Source organism: Aricia agestis, chromosome 3 (genome assembly GCF_905147365.1).
Source record: "Aricia agestis chromosome 3, ilAriAges1.1, whole genome shotgun sequence".
NCBI lineage: Eukaryota > Metazoa > Arthropoda > Insecta > Lepidoptera > Lycaenidae > Aricia > Aricia agestis.
Genome location: NC_056408.1, coordinates 12,411,749 through 12,437,729, shown reverse-complemented (window position 1 = coordinate 12,437,729; position 25,981 = coordinate 12,411,749). Strand labels below are relative to the sequence as shown.

At 38.4% G+C, this 25,981-nt stretch overlaps 2 protein-coding genes and 1 long non-coding RNA gene across 3 annotated transcripts in view; 1 reads left to right on the top strand and 2 right to left on the bottom strand.

Moving 5' to 3' along the window:
- Nucleotides 1-243: 243 nt before the first annotated feature.
- LOC121725432 lies at nucleotides 244-13,349 on the top strand. Its single transcript, XR_006035388.1, has 3 exons — nucleotides 244-253; nucleotides 5,774-5,776; nucleotides 13,263-13,349. It is a non-coding gene; the product is annotated as an uncharacterized LOC121725432 (long non-coding RNA).
- LOC121725420 (scolexin B-like) lies at nucleotides 4,487-9,148 on the bottom strand. The gene is made up of 6 exons (XM_042112398.1): nucleotides 8,978-9,148; nucleotides 7,063-7,216; nucleotides 6,522-6,675; nucleotides 5,591-5,743; nucleotides 4,896-5,033; nucleotides 4,487-4,673 (listed from the first exon to the last, which is right to left on the bottom strand). Exons 1-6 carry the CDS (start codon nucleotides 9,060-9,062, stop codon nucleotides 4,518-4,520), a joined length of 840 nt encoding a protein of 279 aa, XP_041968332.1. The 5' UTR covers nucleotides 9,063-9,148; the 3' UTR covers nucleotides 4,487-4,517.
- A 702-nt stretch (nucleotides 13,350-14,051) lies between the features above and the next one.
- The window catches only part of LOC121725415 (progestin and adipoQ receptor family member 4), a 54,032-nt gene continuing 42,102 nt past the window's right edge, over nucleotides 14,052-25,981 (bottom strand). The window contains exons 4-6 of the mRNA XM_042112390.1: nucleotides 24,942-25,079; nucleotides 17,782-17,922; nucleotides 14,052-15,038 (exon numbers count right to left, since the gene is read on the bottom strand). Coding sequence (XP_041968324.1) covers nucleotides 14,973-15,038; nucleotides 17,782-17,922; nucleotides 24,942-25,079 — 345 coding nt within the window. The 3' untranslated portion in view covers nucleotides 14,052-14,972. The remainder of the gene's footprint in view (nucleotides 15,039-17,781; nucleotides 17,923-24,941; nucleotides 25,080-25,981) is intronic.

Here is a 25,981-nt window from a genome sequence, read left to right as displayed (position 1 = left end):
GGAGGCTTATGCTTGTATAATGTTACATGCAGTATGACGATTGACGACTGACGTGTTGCTCAACGGAAAACATACAGTGATAAACATAAATTAAAATTAAGGCTGATTATTGATTAATTTCTAAGCACTATTATCATTTTTCCACAATAATATCTATACGTGGGATAGCCATGCTTCGGCACGAATGGGCCGGCTCGACCGGAGAAATACCACGTTCTCACAGAAAACCGGCGTGAAACAGCGCTAGCGCTGTGTTTCGCCGAGTGAGTGAGTTTACCGGAGGCCCAATCCCCTACCCTATTCCCTTCCCTACCCTCCCCTATTCCCTTCCCTCCCCTATTACCCTATTCCCTCTTAAAAGGTCGGCAACGCACCTGCAGCTCTTCTGATGCTGCGAGTGTCCATGGGTGACGGAAGTTGCTTTCCATCAGGTGACCCGTTTGCTCGTTTGCCCCCTTATTTCATAAAATAAAATAAAAATAATAATAATCGTAAAATAAAACGAACTACATTAATTATAATTAATGTAGTTCGTTTTATTTTACGTGCAGACTGTACAGTAGTGAGTAGGTAACCGACGAATATTGAACACGACTTTTGAACCTTATTCGAAAACAATAAGTTTGAATATTATACCTAGCCATTCTATAAAATGTATAAGTACTTAATACGAGTAGTTATAAAAATTCAAGCTAAAGTGTTAGTTTACACAATACATGTAGGCTAAAATAAATTCTTTTGAATGATCTGCTTACAACATTTTAATTTTTAGTTAACTCCAGTATCAAATGTCTATTTTAGGTTCTTCTATAATATAATTTATTTTGAAATTCCTTATGAAACTTTAATTTTCAGACTAGGACACAATAGTAAATAAGGTTTCAGGCATCAGTGTTGTTCAGTAAATCTTTTGAATGATCTGCTTACAACATTTTAATTTTTAGTCAACTCCAGTATCAAATGTCTATTTTAGGTTCTTCTATAATATAATTTATTTTGAAATTCCTTATGAAACTTTAATTTTCAGACTAGGACACAATAGTAAATAAGGTTTCAGGCATCAGTGTTGTTCAGTAAAAAAATAGAATTGTTTTATACTAACAGAAGTCTTTTTAATACAGGTATTAAAAAGAACAAATAATATACATTTACTTATAAATAGGTCTATTTATAAGTAAATGTAGGTATATTATTTGTTTCGTTTACTTGTTGGAAGTAATTAACGTCACTTCGTTAGTCATTCAGAACTCAGAAGTCATCTAGGAAAAATGAAGGAATTATAACCTGGGTCTTATATTATAAGGTGTAACAAAACTAAGTGATAACTGATAATACTTTAAGGTGTGTATGTGTCCCTTACATAGAGTTCACTGTAATAGTAGCAACTAGCAGCGCTGAAAGAGCAAACTAATTTTGGGATTTGTATGGGGAAAGCGCCGCCGTGTAATGATTTTTTCCAATATAAAGCTGAAAAATAAGTTACTCTTTCAGCGCTGCTACTTTCACAGTAAACTCTATACTTATAGTGGAGTGAGTGGACATACACACCCTTAAGTATTATCACTAATACCGTAGTTTTTTTTTATTAAATAAGGGGGCAAACGAGCAAACGGGTCACCTGATGGTAAGCAACTCCCATCGCCCCACTCGCAACAGCAGAAGAGTTGCAGGTGCGTTGCCAGCCTTTTAAGAGGGAATAAGCTCTCTTCTTGAAGGTTTGCAGGTTGTATAGGTCCGGAAATACTGCTGGTGACAGTTCGTTCCAGAGTTTTACAGTGCGCGGCAGAAAGTTACGCAAAAATGCACGGTGGAAGACTGCCACTCATCAAGGTGATGAGGATGGTAAGTATATTTTTCGCGTGGGGCGATGGCGAAAAGTTGCAGGAGGTATGATTCTGAACAATTCCTTAGAGCACTCCCCGTGATACAACTGATAGAGGATGCAGAGTGAAGCTACATATAGCCCGCCTTAAATATTTAATTTATTTTGTTTTTAGTATTTAGTATTATAGCGGCAATAGAAATACATAATGTCAGAAAAACAGATGGATGAGCGCATTGGTAGCTCAAGCCGGGAGTCGCGGGTTCGAATCCCGCCGACTGAATATTTTTTTTTTTTTTAGTATCTATATTTATAAAAAAATATAGATATTTTTAAAGAGCCAAAAACTAAAAGAGTTAAGAAAGCTTTAATAAATGTCATTTCCGATTAAAATTAATCAGCGATATCTTTGGGAGAATTTTGCAGTTTGTGAACGTGTTTTAAAAATAGTCTACTAGATGGTGCATTTATTTATTGTTTTTTTTATTTGTTAGGCTAATTTGATACACTCAACGCCATCTATCGTTCAGATGAGAACTAAAAACTACAGACACGCTGTTTTTTATGGGATTCAAGAGTCTTATGTATAATTGGTCTGCGGTGTGATGGTAGTGATGATGATGATGATGAATGTAATTTACATAGTAGCATAATTATAATTATGCTTTCTTCGTAAAACAACGCCGGAACCCCCAAACTTTTATCTATAAGGAATCCGGAGTTCTCTTAGTATCTTCGGAACCATAGCATACCTTGGTGCAAAATCTTACTTTTTGGTAACATATGCTTAGGATACTTCTCTTTAAATCAATATCACCATATTATGTTTCCATATAATTAATAATTTCAAGTATCGGTTAAATTTTCATATTGTTATATGGGCATAGATGTCCTTGCGGCAGTAACGTTACGAAAATATAACGATATTTGAAGATTATGGTGAAATTCCTAACAACATTTTGTTTTTAGTTATAAAATGATTTTAATGAACAAATATACAATAAATGTACAGTTTAATACATGAAATATAACAATTATATCAAATATTTCATGGATCATTCATAAAATCATAAATGAATGTAGAAAAAAAACCGGTCCTGTTCGTTTTTATGTTTTTCAGAATGGCAATACAGTTTCAATTATGAATCTGCTAATGAACTGAATTGCCATTGACGTAGGACGATAATTTACAAAATTAGATGAATCATCGACGATATTGCTCGTAATATCGTCGCTGAATTGATTGAGAGGAATTGCTAAAAGTTACCATTTTAGCCCCGCAGGAATGTTAGGCGAATTGTGGGTACCGCCACACCTTGTTTTACTTATCTTAGTTCAAAATTGACCTAAAAAAAATTCAAACGTCCAGTATATAGTTAATGAAATTGTCGATCTATTGGCGTGTGTTTCAATTAACCGTAATACTGATATATGCTTGAATTTAAATGAATTGGTATTACTTTGGAAGCTGATAAATCATGAGTATAAAAAACAAAAATAGAAAATTAGTAACTATGAAAGGAACGTTCATATACTTACTGAAGATTATTGCTGTATTTTTACTATAATTTTGTAGCTTTCAAATTATGAGTTAATAAGGCTCTAAAAACGGTAAGTAAATTACGGCATCTCCGTAGGGGGAGCGTCTTATAAAGGCTGTGATTATGGGTCCCTTATATTTATTATAGACTTTGCTGTGAAAGTAGCAACATTGAAAGAGAAGGTAACTTTTTATTCTTGTATGGGAAAATTTATTTATTTATTTATTTCCATGCTTATTTCTACCATTGTTGACGCTGGGACGCTTGCTCAAACAAATCAGACAAAAACCGGCCAAGTGCGAGTTGGACTCGCCCGTAGTAATAATAAGGTTTATTTTTTATGAAATTAAAAGGTTAAAAGGTTTTTGATTTACATATTTTTATGTTTCAGTTTATTTAATGAAAATTAATTTAACGTTTACCATATGACGTATAAAAAAACTACTAGCTAGATCTCGTTCAAACCAATTTTCGTTGGTAGTTTTTATAGTAATGTATATCATTTATTTTTTTAGACTTAGATATCCATAGATACCCCACACGCATAGGTTATATGAAAAAACATTTTTTTTGTTTACTTAAGGTTTACCATTTATGATTATTACTTATTAGTAATGTATATCATATATTTTTTTAGACTTATCATGCCCCTACTTTAGAAGTTGGGGGGGAGATACACATTTTACCACTTTGGAAGAGTCTCTCTCGCAAACTATTCAGGTTAGAAATAAATTATATTAGAAACTTCAATATGATTTTTGAAGACCTATCCATAGATACTCCACACGCATAGCTTAGATGAAAAAAAAAATTTTTTTGTTTCAGTTGTACTTATGGGGACCCCTAAATTTTTTAATAATTTTTCCATTTTTGTATCAAAATCTTAATGCGGTTCATAGACTACATTTACTTACCAAGTTTCAATAGCTCTTATAGTTTCGAAGAAAAGTGGCTGTGACATACGGACGGACAGACAGACAGACATGACGAATCTATAAGGGTTCCGTTTTTGCCATTTGGCTACGAAACCCTAAAAATGATCTTTCAGCGCTACATTTTTTTGTTACTCTTACGATTTGTATAGATCTTGTCTCAGGTAAGGTAGAAATGAGGAAATAAAATATTAAACGACACACAGCAAGTAATTTATTATATTAGACGTTGGCGACTTTTCTTATCCAGTCGCGGACGGCAGCGACCCTGGCGAAGACGAGCTTCTTGCCGGGCTCGCAGGCGCGCGAGTCGTCCTCCAGCCACGACAGCACGCCCACCAGCCTCCCGTCACGCACCAGGCCGCTGCCGCTGTCGCCCTGGGAAAACATTCATACTCGTATATTAATAACCGACATTGGCGGCCCAAGGGGGTGGCGAACAGGGCAATCGCCCGGGGATTCACTCTTGCAGGGGTGAGTGAGAGGGGGATTCACAAGGCAAAAAACACCTTGTGAATCCCCCCCCAGGGGGGATTCACAAGGTGTTTTTTGGAAGACGAAGGGCCTCGCAAATTTATTTATCAAAGAAATGAAACTCACACTGCACGCGTAGTCGTTCCTAGGCGGTATGCCCTGGACGCAGAGCATGTCCTCAGGGGTGAACGGCTCGAACATGGAGCAGTCCTCGTTGGACTTGATCTCTAAATCCATCGCGTGCATGTGGTGACGCATCGTTCCCTGGAAATTGTTGTATTCAGCAAATTAGGGAATCTACTTTACTCAGAAGTCACGTCATCGCATATGACGACCTCTGTGGCTCAGTTGGTGGGCTGTTGGTAGCTCAAGCCGAGGGTCGAGGGTCCGCCGACGGAACAAAAAGTTTTCAAAGTCCCTAGGTCATGGATGTGTATTAAATATGTGTATCATTTAATAAAAACCTTAAATATATGTATAGTATATTAAGGACCTATTTCACCAAACTCTGATAAGTGCCGGATAGGCTATTCATAACTTATATGACAGATTCTCCATACTCTATCTGTCAAGTTAAGGTGTGGATAGCCTATCCGGCACTTATCAGGAAATAGTGAAACAGCCCCTAAAAGTATTCAATATATTTCCGTTGTCTGGTACCTGTAACACAAGTCCTTTAGGTACTTCCCACGGGGCCAGACTGACGTGGTGTGAAGCGTCCATAGATATTATTATTATTATTATAATTGTCAGAATTAAAATCTAAATGTCTGAATTTTTTAGGGCGTTGCGGATTCCAGATCATATTATGTCAGGCTAACCCCAAAAACGTCAGTGCCGTATCCGGCGAAGCCGACTCGTTGTCCAGCAGGATGGTCACGGGAGTCGTCGAGCGTCGCCGCCGCGATGGTGACGCCGTCCAGCGGCAGCGGCTGTTCCAGCTCAGCCAGCATAAAATCCCAGTGGGCGGCGATCTGGGGATATTTTGTGATGGCTTTATACAGGATGTAACAAAAATAAGTGATAGTACTTTAGGGTGTGTACGTGTTCCTTGTAGAGAGTTCACTGTGAAAGTAGCAGCGCTGAAAGACCAAAATTTTTTTTCACTTTTGTATGGGGAAACTCGTGACGCTCGGGCCCTTGCCCATACAAAAGTGAAAAAAATTTTTCGTCTTTCACAGCTGCTACTTTCACAGTGAACTCTCTACAAGGAACACGTCCACACCCTAAAGTATTATCACTTATTTTTGTTACACCCTGTATAGTCTTGGTGAGACTTGGCTTACAAGCAAATAGGCAACAAGGCAAAGAAAACCGGCGTGAAACAGCGCTTGCGCTGTGTTTCGCTGAGTGAGTGAGTTTACCGGAGGCCCAATCCCTTACCCTATTCCCTTCCCTACCCTCCCCTATTCCCTTCCCTTCCGTACCCTCCCCTATTACCCTGTTCCCTCTTAAAGGGCCGGCAACGCACCTGTAGCTCTTCTGATGCTGCGAGTGTCCATGGGCGACGGAAGTTGCTTTCCATCATATCCATTTCATAAAAAAAAAAGATTTGGACAAATTAATTGCAAGTGTTACAGAATATCATCTATTTCTTATGAATGGATGCTTAGGCAAAAATCAATAAGTAGTTGTTATATTATGTATGGTGCGTCCATTAAAGTACCTATACCTACTATACCATAATGTGCTCAATAATCAATACATATATCCATTCTTAGTTGATTTAATCACACCTATACAATTTGTTACCTGGCTGAAGTTGAAAGCAGCAGCGTTGAGCCAGTGGGGGCCGACGGAGAACTTGGGATGGACGATCAGCCGCTTGACGAAGCGGCTCTCGCCGGTGTTGTCCTCGCTGTTGGCGGTGCCGGCCAGCACGGCTATACCGTCACCGAATAACGTGCTGAAAAAATATAATCAACGTAAGGTTGAAACATTTCTCGTTTTTTTGATTGAGCACACCAGTGTCCAGAGCTCGATATTGAGCCGCTCCGGGCAAAGAACATTTTCGCTGCCCTTTATGTAAATTTGTTGGGGGATAATAGGAGAAATATTTAAGGAGGTAGGTATAATACTTAAATATTTCCGCTTTCCAAACAGAAGTAGGTTGAAAGCTAAAATTCTCAAACTTGTGGATGGCTATAATATAATATTGGAAGAAAAATTTTGCCACCTCTCATGTTTTGCCGCTCTGGGCAAACGCCCGGCTCGCCCTTCCTTAAATTGGGCTCTGAGTGTGTCGGATTCTAAAACCAAGATAGTTATATGAAGTAGGAGTTAGGAGGCTCACCAGTGAGCTGCAGTGAGGATCCAGGTGGGGCTGATGATGGTGCCGCCGCAGGTGCCGCTGAACAGCACGGCGCTGGGGTACCGCAGATTGGCGAGCTTGCTCGCGTCCTGTTCCCGCACTATGTTCGCCGACCTTGACTCTATTTCGTTCAGAGCTTAATAAGGGAGTAAGAGGATACGTTTATGAAAATGTATTAAACTTAATGCTTAACTGATTATCTATAAGTACTATAATATTATAAATGCAAAGTTTAAGTTTATCTCTTCACGCCCAAACCACTAAATCAATTTTGCTTAAATTTGATAAGTAGATACTTCCAATCCCGGGAAAGGGTAATTGTAGGTTACTTTTCATCCCGGAATATGTACGGTCCCGCGCAATAAACAAATTTTGGCACAACGGAGTTGCGCGGAGTCATCTAGTAAGTAAGTCATAAGTATAACAAAGTAAGTATTACAACTATTAAAATGTATGAAATTTGGCAACGCATTGCCAGTAAGTTGTAAGTTTCATTGCGCTTGCGATGCATTATGTCAAATTTAATTTCCATACGTCACGTATACAGAGTGTAACAAAAATAAGTAATATATTAGGGTGTGTACGTGTTCCTTGTAGAGAGTTCACTGTAAAAGTAGCAGCGCTGAAAGACCAAAATTTTTTTCACTTTTGTATGGGGAAACTCGGGGGAAACTCATGACGCTTGGGCCTTTGACCATACCAGTACTATTATATACTCTGTGCCCATACAAAAGTGAAAAAAAAAATTCGTCTTTCAGCGTTGCTACTTTCACAGTAAACTCTCTACAAGGATCATGTACACACCCTAAAGTATTATGAATTATCACTTATTTTTGTTACACACTGTATATTCGTTATAACTTGAACTTTGAAGCAGTTTTAAGGCGGTGATTATAAAAGTAACGAGGTGACAATAATAAAAGTAAGTTAGACTATTGCCCAAGTCCTGACTATGCAAATCATAGCCTGTGATACCCGAGTAACCCGAGCTATCAATACGAATCTATTTCTATCTCATTCATTATTTACATCAGATTCAGTAGTTTGGGCGCCTCGGTAGTCGGTGTAACGAACGACATACACATCACTCGTGGGCTCGTCGTACCCGGATAAAAAGTAAAGCGTTTTAAGAAAGATTCCGGCGGGATTTACTCCAATTTTGAAGTGACGTCTTTAGTGTTTTCGATGTAATGCTATATTGAGAAATTCTTAAAAGACAAAAGTACAAGGATTTCCAGGTCTTAAAATGCTTACTTAAATTTTTTATAATAGTCCAGAAAAGTCGGGCTTTAGGTCAAGATTACGTACTTGAACTTTAGCACAGATATTGCATGTTTTCCAATTTACAGAGATAATATTTTATCTTTGACTCTTGACTGTTGTACTAGGTACAAAATAATATAGACGTAGCGTAGCTGGCATTCTCGTTTTCACAAAATTTGTTTATCGCGCTGGACTAAAAACTATCCTTATTCCTTTCCTCTCCCGAGACTCGATCTTATCTCGTGGACCATGCCACAGAATAGATAATAATAGTACAAGTAATTATGCACACGGAGGTGGTTCAGATATCAGTAGTTTATAAAATGCAAAATGTACGTTCTATAGTTCAAAGTTACAAGAAAAATGAAAAGCAATAGAGTTACCTGAGGCGGCTTCTTCTAGTCTGCCTCATTGCTAAACGTTTATGAAAATATAAAACGTTTCCCTCTTTTTTGTAAATTCTACGAAGAATTTCTATGCAGCTTGCATATTTCATATATTATGTAGTACTCTTAGCTGAATAATTGTAACTATGTAAAACTGACTTACCTACTTAGAATAAAACACTAACGAAAATGGGTTCATTTGATTTCAAAAAAACCAATATCTCAGGTAATAAACTTTGAAATCTTACATGGGTCCTCTGCTAAATTAGTTATTTTCCCTGCCCACGCGCAGGCCAGCAGGCTCGCCAGTAAGGTACACGATAGCAGACGCATTTTTCCTAGGTTAAATAAACACGATATTGTTATATTTAGGAAGCGACACGACTATCGACTGTACTTAATTAATTGGTCGTATTTATACTGTCTGATCTCGTGCTGTGTCTAAACTATCTTGTGATTATGTGGTACACTTTCGGGTGTTGCCACACTAGTCGTTTTATCGCAGCTGGAGTGGAGCGGCCGTGCCTGCGGCTGCGTAGCGAGTTCGTAGCGGTCGCACAACGTTGTCGTAGCTTTTTTGTAGCAAAATATTACGTTTATTTTAGATACAAACAGGCGAAATGTGTGTTCATTCTCTTCCATTATATTTTATTTGATTTAAAACAGTTTAAGTGTGTCCAAGTTAAATTGTGTCAGTATAACACATAACACTGGACGGAAAATGAGCTTAATACCTTTATCAAACCCTTATACTTTGTAGTTTCGGTCTGTCCGTCCGTCCGTCCGTCCGTCTGTCTGTCTCTCTGTCTGTCTGTCTGTCTATCCGCGGTTTTGCTCAGAGACTATAGGACCTACAAAGCTGTAATTCGGCATGAATGCTCATATTAATGGTGCAAATTCCTTTGAACGTAACTGAGATGATTTAAAACACGTTATAGATATCCTGTCATTGATCAATCAAAAATAATTAGCGGTACTACGGAACCTTATGCGCGTGGCCCGACACGCACTTGGCCGATTTTTAAAACCTTTCGCAGAGTAATATGGTCAAAATTTGTGCAGATGTGTCTGCGATTTACGACTGCACGTCGACAGATATTATATTTGATGTGTGATATTACCTTAAGATAATGAATTGACGGCCACGGAAGACCAGCTACACTGTCAACTTAAAATATATCGCCACTCCATGTTTCTAACTTACAGGCCAGGGGTTTCATAACAGTATTCATCGCAGCCTTTCGCTACATTGCCATGTCTGGCCCTTAGAGGAATAAGTTATTCATAAGCGGATGATGGACTTCTAGGTCGGTTAGGGCGACAATTGACGAACATGATCATATTATTATATTATGCAAGTCCGCCAACTGCCTATGAATACATTTCTCTGATAGTACATTTACTGTAAAATTTCTCTTACGTTCTGTTTAATGTACATAACTCAGAATAGCTTATAACTACACTACACAAGAATAGCTTACACTAAAATAATTAGCTATTCTTTATAGCTTATACTTTTTGCTATTGTATCGTACTTATTGGGGTGCTACTACCTATTAATTAGGTAATAATAATTACTACGTTACCTACTGAGGATTAAGAAACAATAAAACAAAGATAGATTCAAATAAACTTTAATAACTTTAACATTCTACATTTTGAATAGTTTCGGCCATCGTCTATCGACAGTAACAAACTAACGTGACAGTTTACTATATTGTGTAAATTGTAATTCATACCATCATTCAAGTTGGTATTCTGTTGATTTGGTTAATTCAGGTTCATTTGTTGAAATATGTAGAGGGTAACTACGGTCTTGAGTTGTAGAGTTAGAAAACTATTGACCATGTGTAAAGTGACGACTTCTAGAAAAAGTTCATTTTTTCTAAAAGTCAGACATCACGTAAAATATAAGAATTTAGACAAATTGCCATCGTTGATAAATAGCATGAAAGGAGTTCGAAGGCAAAAATGTAAGGAATTAATTATACTTAATAGAGTTAGAGCCAGCGACTCTGGCTGAGTTTCGTCATTTTATATTTAAGCGAAAGACTGGCTGTCGCCTGTCGCTGGCTCTTTGGCCATTATGTATTCGATAAATTATTAATTACGAATTCGTCACAATTGTCCAATACATTTTTAGGGTTCCGTACCCAAAGGCTAAAAACGGGACCCCATTACTAAGACTTCGTTGTCTGTCCGCCTGTCCGTCTGTATGTCTCCGTCTGTAACTCAAGAACGGTGATAGCTAGAGAGTTAAAATTTTCACAGATTGTGTATATGGTATATCTGTTGCCGCTATAACAACAAAATATACTACAAACAAAATAAAATTAATATTTAAGGGCGGGGGCTCCCATACCACAAACGTGATTTTTCTGTCTTTTTTGCTCTATATCAATAATGACAACAGATAGGTACTTGACTTTTTCATAAAATCCTTAGTATATGTGTACTTTGATATTTAATAATAATATTAAAATAAAATTTAAAAAATTGTATGGGATGTATTCCTTAGGGCCTCCCATACAAAACACAAAATGTTTGGCCTAATTTTGCTCTATAATGGTACGGAACCCTTCGTGCGCAAGTCCGACTCGCACTTGGCCGATTATTTAACTTCGTTGTCCTTATCATCGATTGCAACTTGGCTAAATACTGATCGATACAGAAATTGTATAATAATAGGCAATCTGTTGCATTACTACAAGTACAAGTGTAGCACAAAGTCAGACAGTTATAACAATACTATACAGTTTGTTTGTATTACAAACCTTGATTTAGATGTTAGTGTTTCATTTAGTACTATTGAATAAATAATAATTAGTTGTATTAGCAGTATAATAATAAATAGACGATGGCCATGAAAAATATTATATTAAAATTAATTTAATAAATATTTAGTTGAGTAACAAGTGATAATACTATTTGGAGCATGCCTACAATTGTATAAATTTAATTTAATCTTAAAATAAAACATAATAATATTATCTTCTATTTACGCTTCTCGACTTCTTACCTTATCTTTTATCGTTCAGAAGTGACTAGTGACTAGTGAGTATGAAGGAAGTATAAAATAATATTATAATTTTGAAATGATTAAGTACTTTAATAGTAGTAGTCCACGCATACAAAAATTTAGTTAGCATTTACTAAAATGCACTCTTAAAATAATAATGTTATAAACTGGCAAGTGGCTTGAAAATGCCTTTAAGAAATCATACAGCCTGTAAGAAAAAACTTATACGAAGTTAATTTTTTCCGTTTCGAGATGTTGTTTCCTACAAAACGTGGCACATTATCTTATCATACGAAAGGAAAGTTGTTGCCATAGGTTGCTGTGGCAGGAGTATATTATGTTCATTCCGCAACTATGACGTTCGATTAAACTTTTCTTTGCGCCTTCAAGTTTTCACTTTTTGAGCCTTCGCCACTGCTGCTACTTTTGTACTTGTGTGTTCTAATTTTTTATTAAACTATAATATAGTTAAATAATATTTAGCAAATACAGTGTTGAATATATATTTAAATTATATTCTATTTTAAAATATTTTATCCAAAAATAAATGTTAATCAAATAGCGGAAGTCGACAGAAGATCTTGCCGGTAAAACTATCGAAGGTCTTTCAGAAAGTTAAAAATACAATTCGACAATGTCCCTAACGCGTCATTAAAAATTATAACAATCTGAAAAAGTATTTCACAATTCTTACGCATTAAAATCAACAATTAAAATGTCTTACTCGGTACATTAAAATTACTTTAAATTTCTAGTCGAAAATTGGCTATATTATTGCTTTCAATCTACCTAACTACTTGTATATATCTATGTCTACATGCAGATAACAACCTCTAATATGTTAGCCCCTCCATTTGTCATGGAATCTCGTGTGAAGCTGTATCGTCCTACCGGTGGGAGTAAGTATGGTATTATATTATATTCTGTGGTATGGGGATGGGGGATCAAATGCTGCATGTATCGACTAAAAGCCTAATAGATCATTTAATTTTGACGTTGGTGTCCGGCGTGGTGTATTCAGTATAATGTAATTTGTGAGTTCTTCTGGTGCATCAGAACTTTTGTAACCTGATCCAAAGCCCCAGGATATTAATTACGAACCCCCGTACAAAAAAGATGATACACAGCTATATATGTATATGTAGGCATATTTCTGTTAGTAAGGAGGTTGATCATTTAGGGCTGCCATCACCTAAATTGCCGTCGCCGGTAAGCACGATAAAAACATTTCTTTTCCATCAAGAATTTGTTAAAATCTGATTAACTTAATTCCTAGAAATCGTACTTTTTGATTAAAGAAGAAACCGTGTGTATGCTTGACCAAAAAGTTTGATTTCTCTCGACAAAAGTGTCCGGCACTTTGGTCGAGAGAAATCCAACTTTTGTGACGTGAACCTCGGATACTTTTCAAAAACCCGGCCGGACGGTCCCCGGACGCCCTTTAAACTAGGACAAATCCGAGGAAATCCGGACGCATGGCAGCCCTAATCATTTACTACTTTATAGCTTTATAGGCGAGTGCTTTCAATACTGTAATGCAAAGGGCGGAAACTGTATTATAACCATCTAACTCGCAATTAGGCACAGTCTGAGGACTTTTAGTCCCGATCCTACTATAGGCGCCACTCGCCTGCAGCTGACCTAGTTCACTAGCATTAGGCCAACGCCGCTACCTAACGAAACTACGCGATATCTACAAAGCGTCACAGGAATTTAAGATCTATACGAATGGAAATACGGCGTCTACTTACATTTAAATTTTAAATAGCTACGGAAGGTTTCATAGGGAATGTCTACGTAAATTGTAATGTGTAGTTGTACCGTGTGACGTTTGTTATCGGCTAAGGACTACGTCGCGCCTACTAGTCTAAGTAACATGTAATGCGGGCTCTACACTCTCGGCGCAAAAGCCCGCGAAGGCCGCGAACCGCGAGTGTTTGCGCTTCGTGGCTTCGTATTTGTACGCATCGTGTATACGGCGCGTAGCATCCGTGAGTCGCGGTCGCAATTCGCGCCGCGAGTGTAGAGCCCGCATAACGGGATGATATTGTGTAGGCCGTGATATTGTCAACTCTCTTACCCTTATGCTATCTACAGGTTTTAAATAAATTTATCCTATATGTATATTTAGCATATCTGTAAAATTGTATGCTGAATTACGCTAAAATTATTTCGAATTTAAGCTATGCCCAATATGTTACACATACGGTTTAGTGAAGTGAGTTAATACATGGTATTTGATATTTTCATTATATTATGTAACAATGATAACTTAATCCTTAATAATATATATTATAATTCAAAGAAAAAAATATATCTACTGTCTACAGAAAATATTCAAAAGGTGGGTAAAGTAGAGTAGACATATTTTCGCCTTTGAAATGAACGAACTTAGCTTGAGCATAAATTAAATATTTTCATTGCATTGGTTTGCTATAACTACTAAACTTAGTTTATTGCGTGGTTTGTTCTGTAAAGCGTCTTAATTCTTTAAACATTAACTTATTTTTCAAATAATACTGAAATGTTATTATGTTATATTAGTAATATTTAATTTTCTGCTATATCATTAATCATTAGGTATAAACCATTAATGAGTTCACAAATGACAAGCTAAACATTACATAAATATTTGGTCTCCGCCAGGCCACGGTCGCTTTACTTAACTCTATGGCCTTTATTCAATACCGTATATATATATATATTAATAATTGCGATCGAAATAGTATAATTTAGTTCCTTCAATAGTTCAAGATGAAAAGTAGAAAGTTCCAAAAGTTTCAGTTAAAAGAAAATCGTAGTTCTTAAGTAGGTCGAGTAAAAGTTTGGAGTGGAGGTACAGTTGTAACTTGTATTTATCTAGTTTAGGATTTTAAAACTTTATTTACTAAATAAACATGTAAATATTTGAGCTAATACTACCCGGACAGAAACTGATGTAGATTCGCCTCTGATGTCGTTATTTAAATCGGAGTATTTAGACAACTTACAATCGATAATTTCGACAGCGAAGGAGGAAATCAAAAATGTATAAAATTTGACATACGAGAACGCAAGCACTTCGCAACGCATTACGTCAAATTCTATACATTTTTTAAATTTTTAACTTCGCTGTCGGAATTATCGAATACTAGTGTAAGTACCCTAGTTTACAGGTTTGTTAATTATTGCGTGGTGTATGTTTATGTACAGTAGTAGAACTATTCGGGGTGCAGCGGCGGGCGTCAGAGCTGGCGCAGCGGTGCGCGGCAGTCCACGCGCGACATCCACGCTATGTCGCGCGTCGTCACCTGCAACAACACTATGACTTCACCACCTCCTGATAAGTGCCGGGTAGGCTATCCACAGCTTGTCTGACAGATAGAGTATGAAGTATCTGTCAGCCCCTTAGTAAAGAATACGGCTGGTCGCTGGTGGAAAACAGCTACCTTATTATTATTTTAGGGCGATCGCACATTTATCAGCACGCTCGCGCGGAACACGCCGAATTTTAGAATTTGTTGTATGAAATTATATGACACCGCGCACATTCGTCCGCACGCGCCGCATTTTGTGAACTATGCGGGGCGTTCGACGCGTGCGGCGCGTACCGCCCGGTGCTGACAAATATGCAATCAGTTTACTCTTAACTTTACATTTTCAAGTAACTCAATGAAAAAGAACAGAGAAGCTGGTGGTAACTGGTAACACTGCTAAGTACCGATACAGTCAACCATTTTCAGATTGAGGCACATATTTTACAGAATATGAACTTGACGGGCATCGGTAGACGGTAGAGCGTCTAGCGAGAGCGGTTAAGAAAGTCAGTTCAATATGTCTAGCTACGCGAGTGCTACGCCGTGAATATAGTTAGATCATAGGTTCATCAATTAAGTTAAAAATTAGTTAAAAATTAATATCAATAAAAAAAGTTCAGATTAAAAATGAATCTAAATACTATAATACTATACTACCTAGCATAGTATTTAGATATAGTAATAACTAATATTACTGTAGTCGGCGTAGCACCGTAGGCGTAGGACTTATCCTATCTAGGGCCTTATCAATATTTCTCTAACGCTTTGGCATCTTTCAAAAATAATTATTTGCTAATTATATTAATAATTGTATTTGACATACTTATTTTTTATCGACGCTAATAATAATATTGTTAGGTATGTAAGGTGCAATCTTCAAAAATTACCAAAATATTTTTGTAGAGCAGAGCGGCAGCTTCAACCAGCGGGGCTAAAATGGTCGCTTTGGAGAATCATATATTGAATCATAATATGATTCATTTTTCACAATCATTGATGTAAGTGAATCACTATATGAATTGCACGCAAAATGGAGTTAAAAAGTGATTCGCTTCAATTAATGATTGGTCGACGCGCGCGAGCGCCGCGGGACCAATCATTAATCTAAGTGAATCACGATAATATGAATTGCATGCAAAGTGGAGTTTAAAAATTAATCATATATGATTAATTATATGATTCTCCAAAGCGACCATTTTAGCCCCGCTGTTGATGTAATGACATTGTTCATATGACCAGCGGGGCTAAAATGGTCACATTTAGCAATTCTTCTCAATCAATTCAGCAAATGAATTGTCAAAACTGTCAAACTGACAAATGTCAAATCAGTACAAAAATACAGAAATGAATTGCAAGCAGAGTTGCATTTTGAGATTTTAGAAAAATGAATCGTATTATGATTCTTCAAAGCGACCATTTTAGCCCCGCTGGTTGAAGTTGCCGCTCTGCTCTACAAAAATATTTTGGTAATGTTTGAAGATTGCACCTGACATACCTAACAATATTATTATTAGCGTCGATAAAAAATAAGTATGTCAAATACAATTATTAATATAATTAGCAAATAATTATTTTTGAAAGATGCCAAAGCGCACAAGCAAAAACAAATTGACGGAGCCCGGGACCCGCTCACCTGGTGCATGGAGTACACGGCGATCACGACGAGCACGTGCATGATGTTGTGCAAGTTGAGGCAGCGGTCGACGGCGTCCGGGAACCGCTCAACTGGTGCATAGAGTACACGACGATCACGACGAGCACGTGCATGATGTTGTGCGAGTTGAGGCAGTGGTCGACGGCGCCCGGGAACCGCTCACCTGGTGCATGGAGTACACGGCGATCACGACGAGCACGTGCATGATGTTGTGCGAGTTGAGGCAGCGGTCGACGGCGCCCGGGAACCGCTCACCTGGTGCATGGAGTACACGGCGAGCACGACGAGCACGTGCATGATGTTGTGCGAGTTGAGGCAGCGGTCGACGGCGCCCGGGAACCACTCACCTGGTGCATGGAGTACACGGCGAGCACGACGAGCACGTGCATGATGTTGTGCGAGTTGAGGCAGCGGTCGACGGCGCCCGGGATCCGCTCACCTGGTGCATGGAGTACACGGCGAGCACGACGAGCACGTGCATGATGTTGTGCGAGTTGAGGCAGCGGTCGACGGCGCCCGGGAACCGCTCACCTGGTGCATGGAGTACACGGCGAGCACGACGAGCACGTGCATGATGTTGTGCGAGTTGAGGCAGCGGTCGACGGCGCCCGGGAACCGCTCACCTGGTGCATGGAGTACACGGCGAGCACGACGAGCACGTGCATGATGTTGTGCGAGTTGAGGCAGCGGTCGACGGCGCCCGGGAACCGCTCACCTGGTGCATGGAGTACACGGCGAGCACGACGAGCACGTGCATGATGTTGTGCGAGTTGAGGCAGCGGTCGACGGCGCCCGGGAACCGCTCACCTGGTGCATGGAGTACACGGCGAGCACGATGAGCACGTGCATGATGTTGTGCGAGTTGAGGCAGCGGTCGACGGCGCTCGGGAACCGCTCACCTGGTGCATGGAGCACACGGCGAGCACGACGAGCACGTGCATGATGTTGTGCGAGTTGAGGCAGCGGTCGACGGCGCCCGGGAACCCCTCACCTGGTGCATGGAGTACACGGCGAGCACGACGAGCACGTGCATGATGTTGTGCGAGTTGAGGCAGCGGTCGACGGCGTCCGGGAACCGCTCACCTGGTGCATGGAGTACACGGCGAGCACGACGAGCACGTGCATGATGTTGTGCGAGTTGAGGCAGCGGTCGACGGCGCCCGGGAACCACTTCTCCGGGATGTGCAGCGCGCCGATCACGCCGCCGCCGAGTGACACCGCGTCCTGGAATGTGAAACAACACCTTCTATTACATTTTTGGGTTTTTAAACTGGCCGTCAAGTCGTCTATAAGTTCGTTAGCACAGGGTCCATCTATGACAAATATAAATATTTATTTGCTCCTCTGTGGCAGTTTATGTCTGTGGCTCAGTTGGTTAACGTGTCAACTTTTAAGCCGGAGGTCGCTGAAAACGTAGTATTTTTAGTAGTCTGTGGTCGCGGGTTCGAATTACGCCGAGGGGACACTTAATGTTTTCAAGGAACACTCAAGCACAAATAAATGAATTATCTAAAGCTGGCCAAATCGGCCAACCTAATAATATCAACCACAATAATAATAAACTGCAAGGTCTGCATTTATCCTTATTCCTTAATCATCAATTACTATAACTGCGTAGTGAACATTATAATATTAATATTGTGGACGTATTTTCCTTATAATACTAACTGTAAGCTGTGTTCTAAATTAAAACTCGCACAACACAGTCCACAGAGAAAAGATATTGTATGCATGCATGACTGGGTTATTTTGCCTTTTCAGTTATGGCCTGAATTCACTTTGATTAGTGATAAGTGCAAATGATTATTGCAGATTAGTAATCAGGAGAAAGAGTGTGGACGGCGGTTGATTATTGCAAGTCCATTAATTGCTCCTAATCACTAATCACCTGGACTACGTGGGAGAGCCATGCTTCGGCACGAATGGGCCGGCTCGACCGGATAAATACTACGTTCTCACAGAAAACCGGCGTGAAACAGCGCTTGCGCTGTGTTTCGCCGAGTGAGTGAGTTTACCGGAGGCCCAATCCCCTACCCTATTCCCTTCCATACCCTCCCTTATTCCCTTCCCTTCCCTACCCTCCCCTATTACCCTATTAAAAGGCCGGCAACGCACCTGCAACTCTTCTGATGCTGCGAGTGTCCATGGGCGACGGAAGTTGCTTTCCATCAGGTGACCCGTTTGCTCGTTTGCCCCTTTATATCATAAAAAAAAACTTGCACTAATCAAAGTGAATGTAACAGGCCCTTATCTGAAATAATAATATCTATGGACGCTTCACACCACGTCAGTCTGGCCCCGTACTAAGTACCTGAAGGACTTCTGTTACGGGTACCAGACAACGGAAATATATTTAAGTAATAATTTTTATACTATACATAATTATATTTAAGATTAAGAAATCATTCTTATGTGTGCGTGCGAGGCGCAGCGGTCTAGTAATAAGATGACTATCCATATTTACCTCTATGTTATGCTGTAAAGTTATTGAGAAGTCATATGATGGATAATGGAAGTTCCTAATGGCTGGGTTTTCAGAACCTAGTACATTGTTCAAAGATTTACGTCTGCTTCGATTCACGCTCGTTAGTAAGTGGGAAAACGTCCACTGCATATTATACTTTTACTCTTCGTCACATATAATATCCGATCAAGCGGGGGCAGGCTCATTCAGGACAAATTCCACTATCTTTGTCAGTTGAGCTATTACATGTGATTACGAAATCTGAAATCTGTGATAACGAGAAAGGATTCCGAGATATTCTACTAATAATATTAGCATCGTTAGTACCTACTAGTGCTACATAACAGCTAATACCAGCTGATCCCGGCGAAGCCCTACACGCCACTTATCCCATTTGCCGGTTGTGCCGCTCTTAATCTGCTTAAACCTGCGCGTGTCTCGTTTCAGTTTTAAAGGAAACTATTTTAAAGCAATAATAGTTTTTAGCAAGCGAGCACAATGGAAGACTCTGGGGGATGCCTTAGCCGGCTTAGCCCAGCAGTGGGACAGTGTAGGTCTAGGAAAAAAACCTCACAGAACGTTCTTAGGCACGCACGCACGCTCTAGACTCTAGACTCTAGACGTAGCTAGGATAATATCAGCTTTAGAGTAATCATAATAGTTACTTGTCTTGGTCGTGAAAACGACAATCGGTTTTTAGAGAAATGGTCAGAAATTTACATTTATTTCAATATTTTTACTAATTTGGTGATATACTTAAGTAAAAGATAATAATAATACGAGGTAACATTTGTTTTATAACTCCAATTCCTACTTTATTGTTGTAACGGAAATTCCTAATTGTTATTAGCAAGAAGTTGTTGAGGTTATCGTACAGTCAATTTAAGTGTAGCAGAATTTACTTTTCCCTGACGATAACGATGTTTTTGAATAATTATACCCTACACTTACTACGCACTATCGAGCAAGGACATACACGACTTCCTCTACGGCCGCGACATATTGTATATGAACTTGTATACATATATTTTATACATCCATACGACATAATATTGTATGTTTATTATTTATTTATTTATTTCGATTCACCAACAGAATATCATCTCACACATTCAATAAAATACAAACAATTATTTAATTTTGTACAGCAATTTTTCTCATAATTTTCGCCAGACAGTAAACAAGTTTGTCGACTTGATTAATTATGTAATATAAGTTAGGAAAAACCGTTAATGGCCCTGAATCATTTGATTGATCGCTTACTTGGCATTACGTAAAAACAGCTTCAAGTTTTGAAATATTTCTTTCAGTTTCTTATACATCAGTACAATCTACGTCTTGTAATCTAAATAACATCCATGGCCATATCATAACTAGCTTAGGCTAGCTTCAAAATGTTACCGGAAGGTAAAAATACTAGAAGAAAATACTCAAAGGTAGAAGGTAGAAAGATCTGTAGCGCCTCTACATTACACACACAGTGTCTTGGCGTAGGTCCTGGCAGAGATCTATTCTAGAGATAAGTACATCATCATCGATCAGAGAAAGAGAAGTCGATAAGCAGATGGCGGACCTACGTATTTGGTTGCGTTTTGTCAAACCCAGCTGATAGATCACGAATTACATTGAATTGAGGTAATCCGACCAAATGACGTGGGTTCGTCAACTGCCTATGAATCAATTTCTTCGATGGTCCTTTACAAATATGTTGTCACTTGACATACAACTGTTTATTACATAATATGTGCACCATATGTAAATGGCGAGCACATTCCCATGTAAATACACAGTAGTTATAGTAATTATGTCGTCGCCCGCGCAGAGAACTACGTACTTACGGATAAGTATGCAAACTATTACGTCCTAAGTACGAACGTTTATTTCGTAGGTATTTCTTCAACATTGCACTACCTTTTGATAAAATATAACCGTAGGTACAAGTAAAATTATTTGTATATTCATACGAGTATTTTGTAGTAACTGCGCAAAAATATTTTCTTTCAACTTTTTATTGGCTTTGAGAAATAACGCCTGAAATAACGCGCAAAGTAACGCCTGATTCTATTAACTATTTGAAGTAAATAAATTTAAACATAAGTAAATATAAAGCCTTTTAAAATTTATGTATATCTTGTGCCTTTAACATTGTAATCATAATATTATGGCAAGTGTGCCTCGAAGAATAAAAAAACTTTCAGCTACAAAATATATACCTATCTCTGATAAGATCCGTGACGTACAGAGCGGGAAAGAAATCAATGATATAGTCACAGTATAGCAATATATAGGGTATTGCTATACTGTCATATAGTTGTGGCTTCGTGCCAAATTGTTATTACAAAAACATAACTTCGAAAAGTTATAGCTACGACGCTTAGCTACACATACACAATATTATTTTCATAAGGAACAACAAAAATATTAGGTTTTATAATATTGCACGCTTAAATATAGACGGAAATTGCTATAAAGGCAACTGCAATATTACTGATTTATTTAATATTGTTAATTCATAATAATATGATTTAATCACTTTTACTCGAAAACGTAACGAACCATTTTTCGGGTTGCCATAGTTCAAGTAAACCTATTTTCATAATTCATATTACGACCGACACAGTAGTTATTCGTAATTGATTTTACTGTGGGTTCTGTGGAGGTTCGTGTTCAACATTAATGAAACGCACTTTTCTTGCACTGCTTATATTCAAAACTAGCTGTTGCCCGCAACTTCGTCCGCGTGAATGTATGTTATTAAAATCGAGATTTAGAAAATTGAACACTCTACAATCTACGACTATTTTATTTGGATCTATATTACACACGGAATTTTTAATTTACATCAAAGACCCAGGAAACTTGAACCTTTATACTTATCGTTTTGAAAAATCCTTTCTTCAAAGACCACTTGGCGTGGACAGGGGATGGGGGCCACAGGACAGGGGAAAGGAACATGTGACGGAGATAGAGGATACTTCAGAAGACGGGATTTAATGCAAGCATATATCCCTCTTTAACCTACCTCTTATTCTCAAATTCATAATCTACAATTAAACCACAATTTCGAGGAGTTTCTTCAGTTCAATTACTTATTAAGTCACCGGTTTTAGGGTTCCGCACCCAAAGGGTAAAAACGGCCGGGACTTTATTACTAAGACTTCGTTGTCTGTCCGTCTATCTGTCTCCAGGCTGAATCTCAAGTACCGTTATAGCTAGAGTTCTGGAATTTTTACAGATTGTGTATATCTCTTGCCGCTATGACAAAAAATACTGAAAATAAAATAAAATAAATATTTAAGGGTGGCCCCCATACAATAATCATGATTTTTTGGCCTTTTTGCTCGATATCAATAATGACAACAGGCAGGCAGTTGAAATTTTCACAGAATCCTTAATTATATGTATAATTTAATAATTAATAATAAAATTAGAATATAATTAAAATGTAAGTGGGGATCCCATACAAAAACACAACTTTTGGCCTATTTTTTCTCTATAACGGTAGGGACCCTTCGTGCGCGAGTCCGACTCGCACTTGGCTGATTTTATTGTAAACATGGTATCAAATTCGTACAATCTATACAACAAAAAAATAATTTTGAAAATCTGACCACAGACAGCAAAGTAAACATTAACTCCTCCTTTTTTTACAGTCGGTTAAAAAAAAGTATCTAAAATGTTGACCAGGGATGTAAGGTATCATCATGCCAAATTTCATTGAAATCAGTCCAGCGGATTCAGAGATTAGCCTGTACAAACAGACAAACAGACAAACCGACAAACAGACACAGAAACAAAAATTTCAAAAACAGATAAAATATGTTCTATTACTCTTCTACTATGCCCCTGACTCGTTTTTTCAAATTTATTTTCAATGTACAAAAATTTTACCTCTACGATTTTATTATATGTATAGATAACAATTTTAGCAAAATACACCACCGGTTTCGAGTAAGTCATCATCAGGTGTTAAATTATCAGCTATTTTTATGTTCTCGCATTCATATTAAGTCAAAACGCGAAGATACTTTCTATTAATGTTACGTAATACGTGTAATCTTTCTTAGTATTTACGGCAAATTAACTGCTGCTGAGCTCCAATAGGAATTACGAGTCTAATAGTCTTGCCGATAAATCCTGGAGAGAGTTTTGGACCGGTGCCAGTTCACGAGAGATCCTCAGCCTTTTGACCCACTCAAACCAGATTAATAAACCAATAATCAAATGTGTTTATTTGTTTCTCACTTGACTATATCGTTAATAGTAGTTGAGTGTGTACTTAGAAGCTAAGGGCTTGAGTAATATTATAGATAAGTATAGATATTGAAAACCCTATTTTGTTGTAAAATACGAATTACGAAATATTTTGAATGTGCAATATTTTTAAGACGTTTAATGTAAGAAAACTAAGTATTTGCGATAAATAGCAACAATGATAATAGAATGGACAAAATAGTTAAAAGTAAAATTTTATAAAATTTGTGTTTATAATAAATTCGTTGTTCGATGACTGTAATCTATTCTTATATTATAATAAGTGATTGATTTTAGGTTAGGGTTATTAGGTTTATTAGAGCAGGGTACTATTTGGTAAATTGTAGGTACATTTTTATAGTAATTCATGCACTTCAATTCGCAAATTCTACTGCTACGGCTAAAAACAAGCAATGCATTGAGAAAGTACCTAATCTAACAATTTCAAGATGTAATGATGGTCCTACGAACGTCTACAGTCTACACCGCGTAGCGTAGAACCGCGGCCACGCTAGAACCGTAGCGCGTAGCAACTGGACGCCAGCAAGCGTGCCAAAAACACTCTTGTTTTTTTTTTTTTGTTAAAAATTGCATATGAATATTATTTTTTGTGTATAAATGAATACTGAATGGTACTAATTTGATGGAATTATATTTTAATGGTTGGTGCACAATGCGGATTATATTCCGCATATTATTCCCACGCAAAGAATATTAAAGCGCTCGCCCAGCTGTGTTTATGCGTTGGTGCGATATTAATCCTGTCGCTGAAACCAGAATTAATGCCCCGCGGGTGTTCCGCAAGTCGCAACCACAGCACTCCGAGCCACGGACAGATTTTCTGTTTATAGTAGCATTATAATAGTAGAAATAATTAGATATTAAACTCGTCTAAGTTGTCGAGACACATATAAAATCATTTTGTATAATATCTATATATATAAAATTGACATATTGATCTATCAACGCACAGCCCAAGCCACTGGACGGATCGGGCTGAAATTTGGCATGCAGGTAGATGTTATAACGTAGGCATCCGCTAAGAGAGGATTTTGATAAATTCCAACCCAAAGGGGTTCAAATAGGGGATGAAAGTTTGTATATAATAATACTTCTTAACGCGAGCGAAGCCGCGGGCAAAAGCTCGTATATTCTATGAGCGGCTCAAAATAATCTAAAAGAAACAAAAACACGCTGCGTGTAAAAGGAAATCTAAAAGGCCGCTAGGGCAATAACAAACAGATGTGTCGGGTGTCCACTGGAGGCAATCGTCTGGCGCTCTGCCACCAACCACATTATACCCTAGTTCGACTAAACTCACAATTAGTGTCTAAACACACCATGCCGAAGTTACGCGGTTTAAATTTCAAATGATCTGTTCTTTGGAATAGGCAGTTTATCAATTCAATTAGTATCTTCTCGTTTAGATATAGAGTCGTGTCCTGAATGTGTCCAGTGTCTTTTCAAATTCTCTCTGTAAATGTTATCTAACCGTGAGCCTGTATTTCAACCGAGTGAATGTTACCTGTAAGAAGACGTGTAGTATGGCGTGCGGGTCCCCGCCGCCGAGCCGTGCTGCGCGGGCGCCGGCCAGCAGCAGCCGCATGCAGAACGGCGCCGCGAAGCACAGACGACGCTCCCACGGCGACCACGCACGCATCGCCTGACAAACGTACAACACTTCAATTTAATACATACAAAACTCACGTCGAATGCAACCTCCTCTTCTTAATTCGGTTAAAAATAACACACAATTTCTTCAATTCCAAAGATTTGATCTTAAGGATTTGTGACAAGAGTATGGGAAGAACTATTAAATATTTACTTTTGTTATACCTTGTCCCTACAAAGCAGCATAAGTGTTAAAGTGTATTAACATTAGGAAATAGGAATCAATAAGATTCCAAGCAATTAAAGTTCGTAGCTACGTAATAAAATAGTTTTCCATCAAAATATATTCAAAGTCAACATCATAGAGAGGCATATTGTTAGCTGTATACACGTATAATATATTCTTCTATTGAGCGTTTGAGGCGGTGAGAGCTGCGATATCTTTGTATGAGTCTATTATATACGAGTTGAAAGCCTTCGCACTTCGCGACGCAATCTCTGAAGTTGCAGCCGCAGCCCGAGCTTTGTGCCACAGAGAAATTAAACTCATCCGTCCTTCACAGTACAACATAATGAAGTTGAAAATATTTTCAGTAAGAAGATCTTGGAGGCCTCCGATTTCGAAAGAAAAATACACCGAAGCTTTTAATTAAAATCCTGTGAAGTAACGAAAATATTGTATTGGAAAAATTCGCGTATAAACCAATTGAATTGATGAAAGGAGCTCAAATTAGAACCTGCAAAAAATAAGTAGATTTTAAAAACGCCTCCCGCTACTGAAAAGGCATTAGCCACTCGAGTGGATGACATTTGAGCGCGACGCGACCGAATGGCACGTGCCTTATTACCGTCATCCGAAATCCGCGGGACACCGAGTGAGTAATTAACCTACTTTAATGTCCCGCAAATCAGTGGAAGGTGGTATAAGGCAGGTCAGCCGCCCCCGCCCCGCCT

Coding starts and splice junctions, on each gene's coding strand:
- LOC121725420 (XM_042112398.1), bottom strand. CDS start 9,062: ATGCGTCTGCTATCGTGTACCTTACTGGCGAGCCTGCTGGCCTGCGCG. Junction 6,676..7,062: donor ATCCTCACTGCAGCTCACTG/GTGAGCCTCCTA, acceptor ATATTTTTTCAG/CACGTTATTCGGTGACGGTA. Junction 5,034..5,590: donor ACGGCACTGACGTTTTTGGG/GTTAGCCTGACA, acceptor AACAATTTCCAG/GGAACGATGCGTCACCACAT.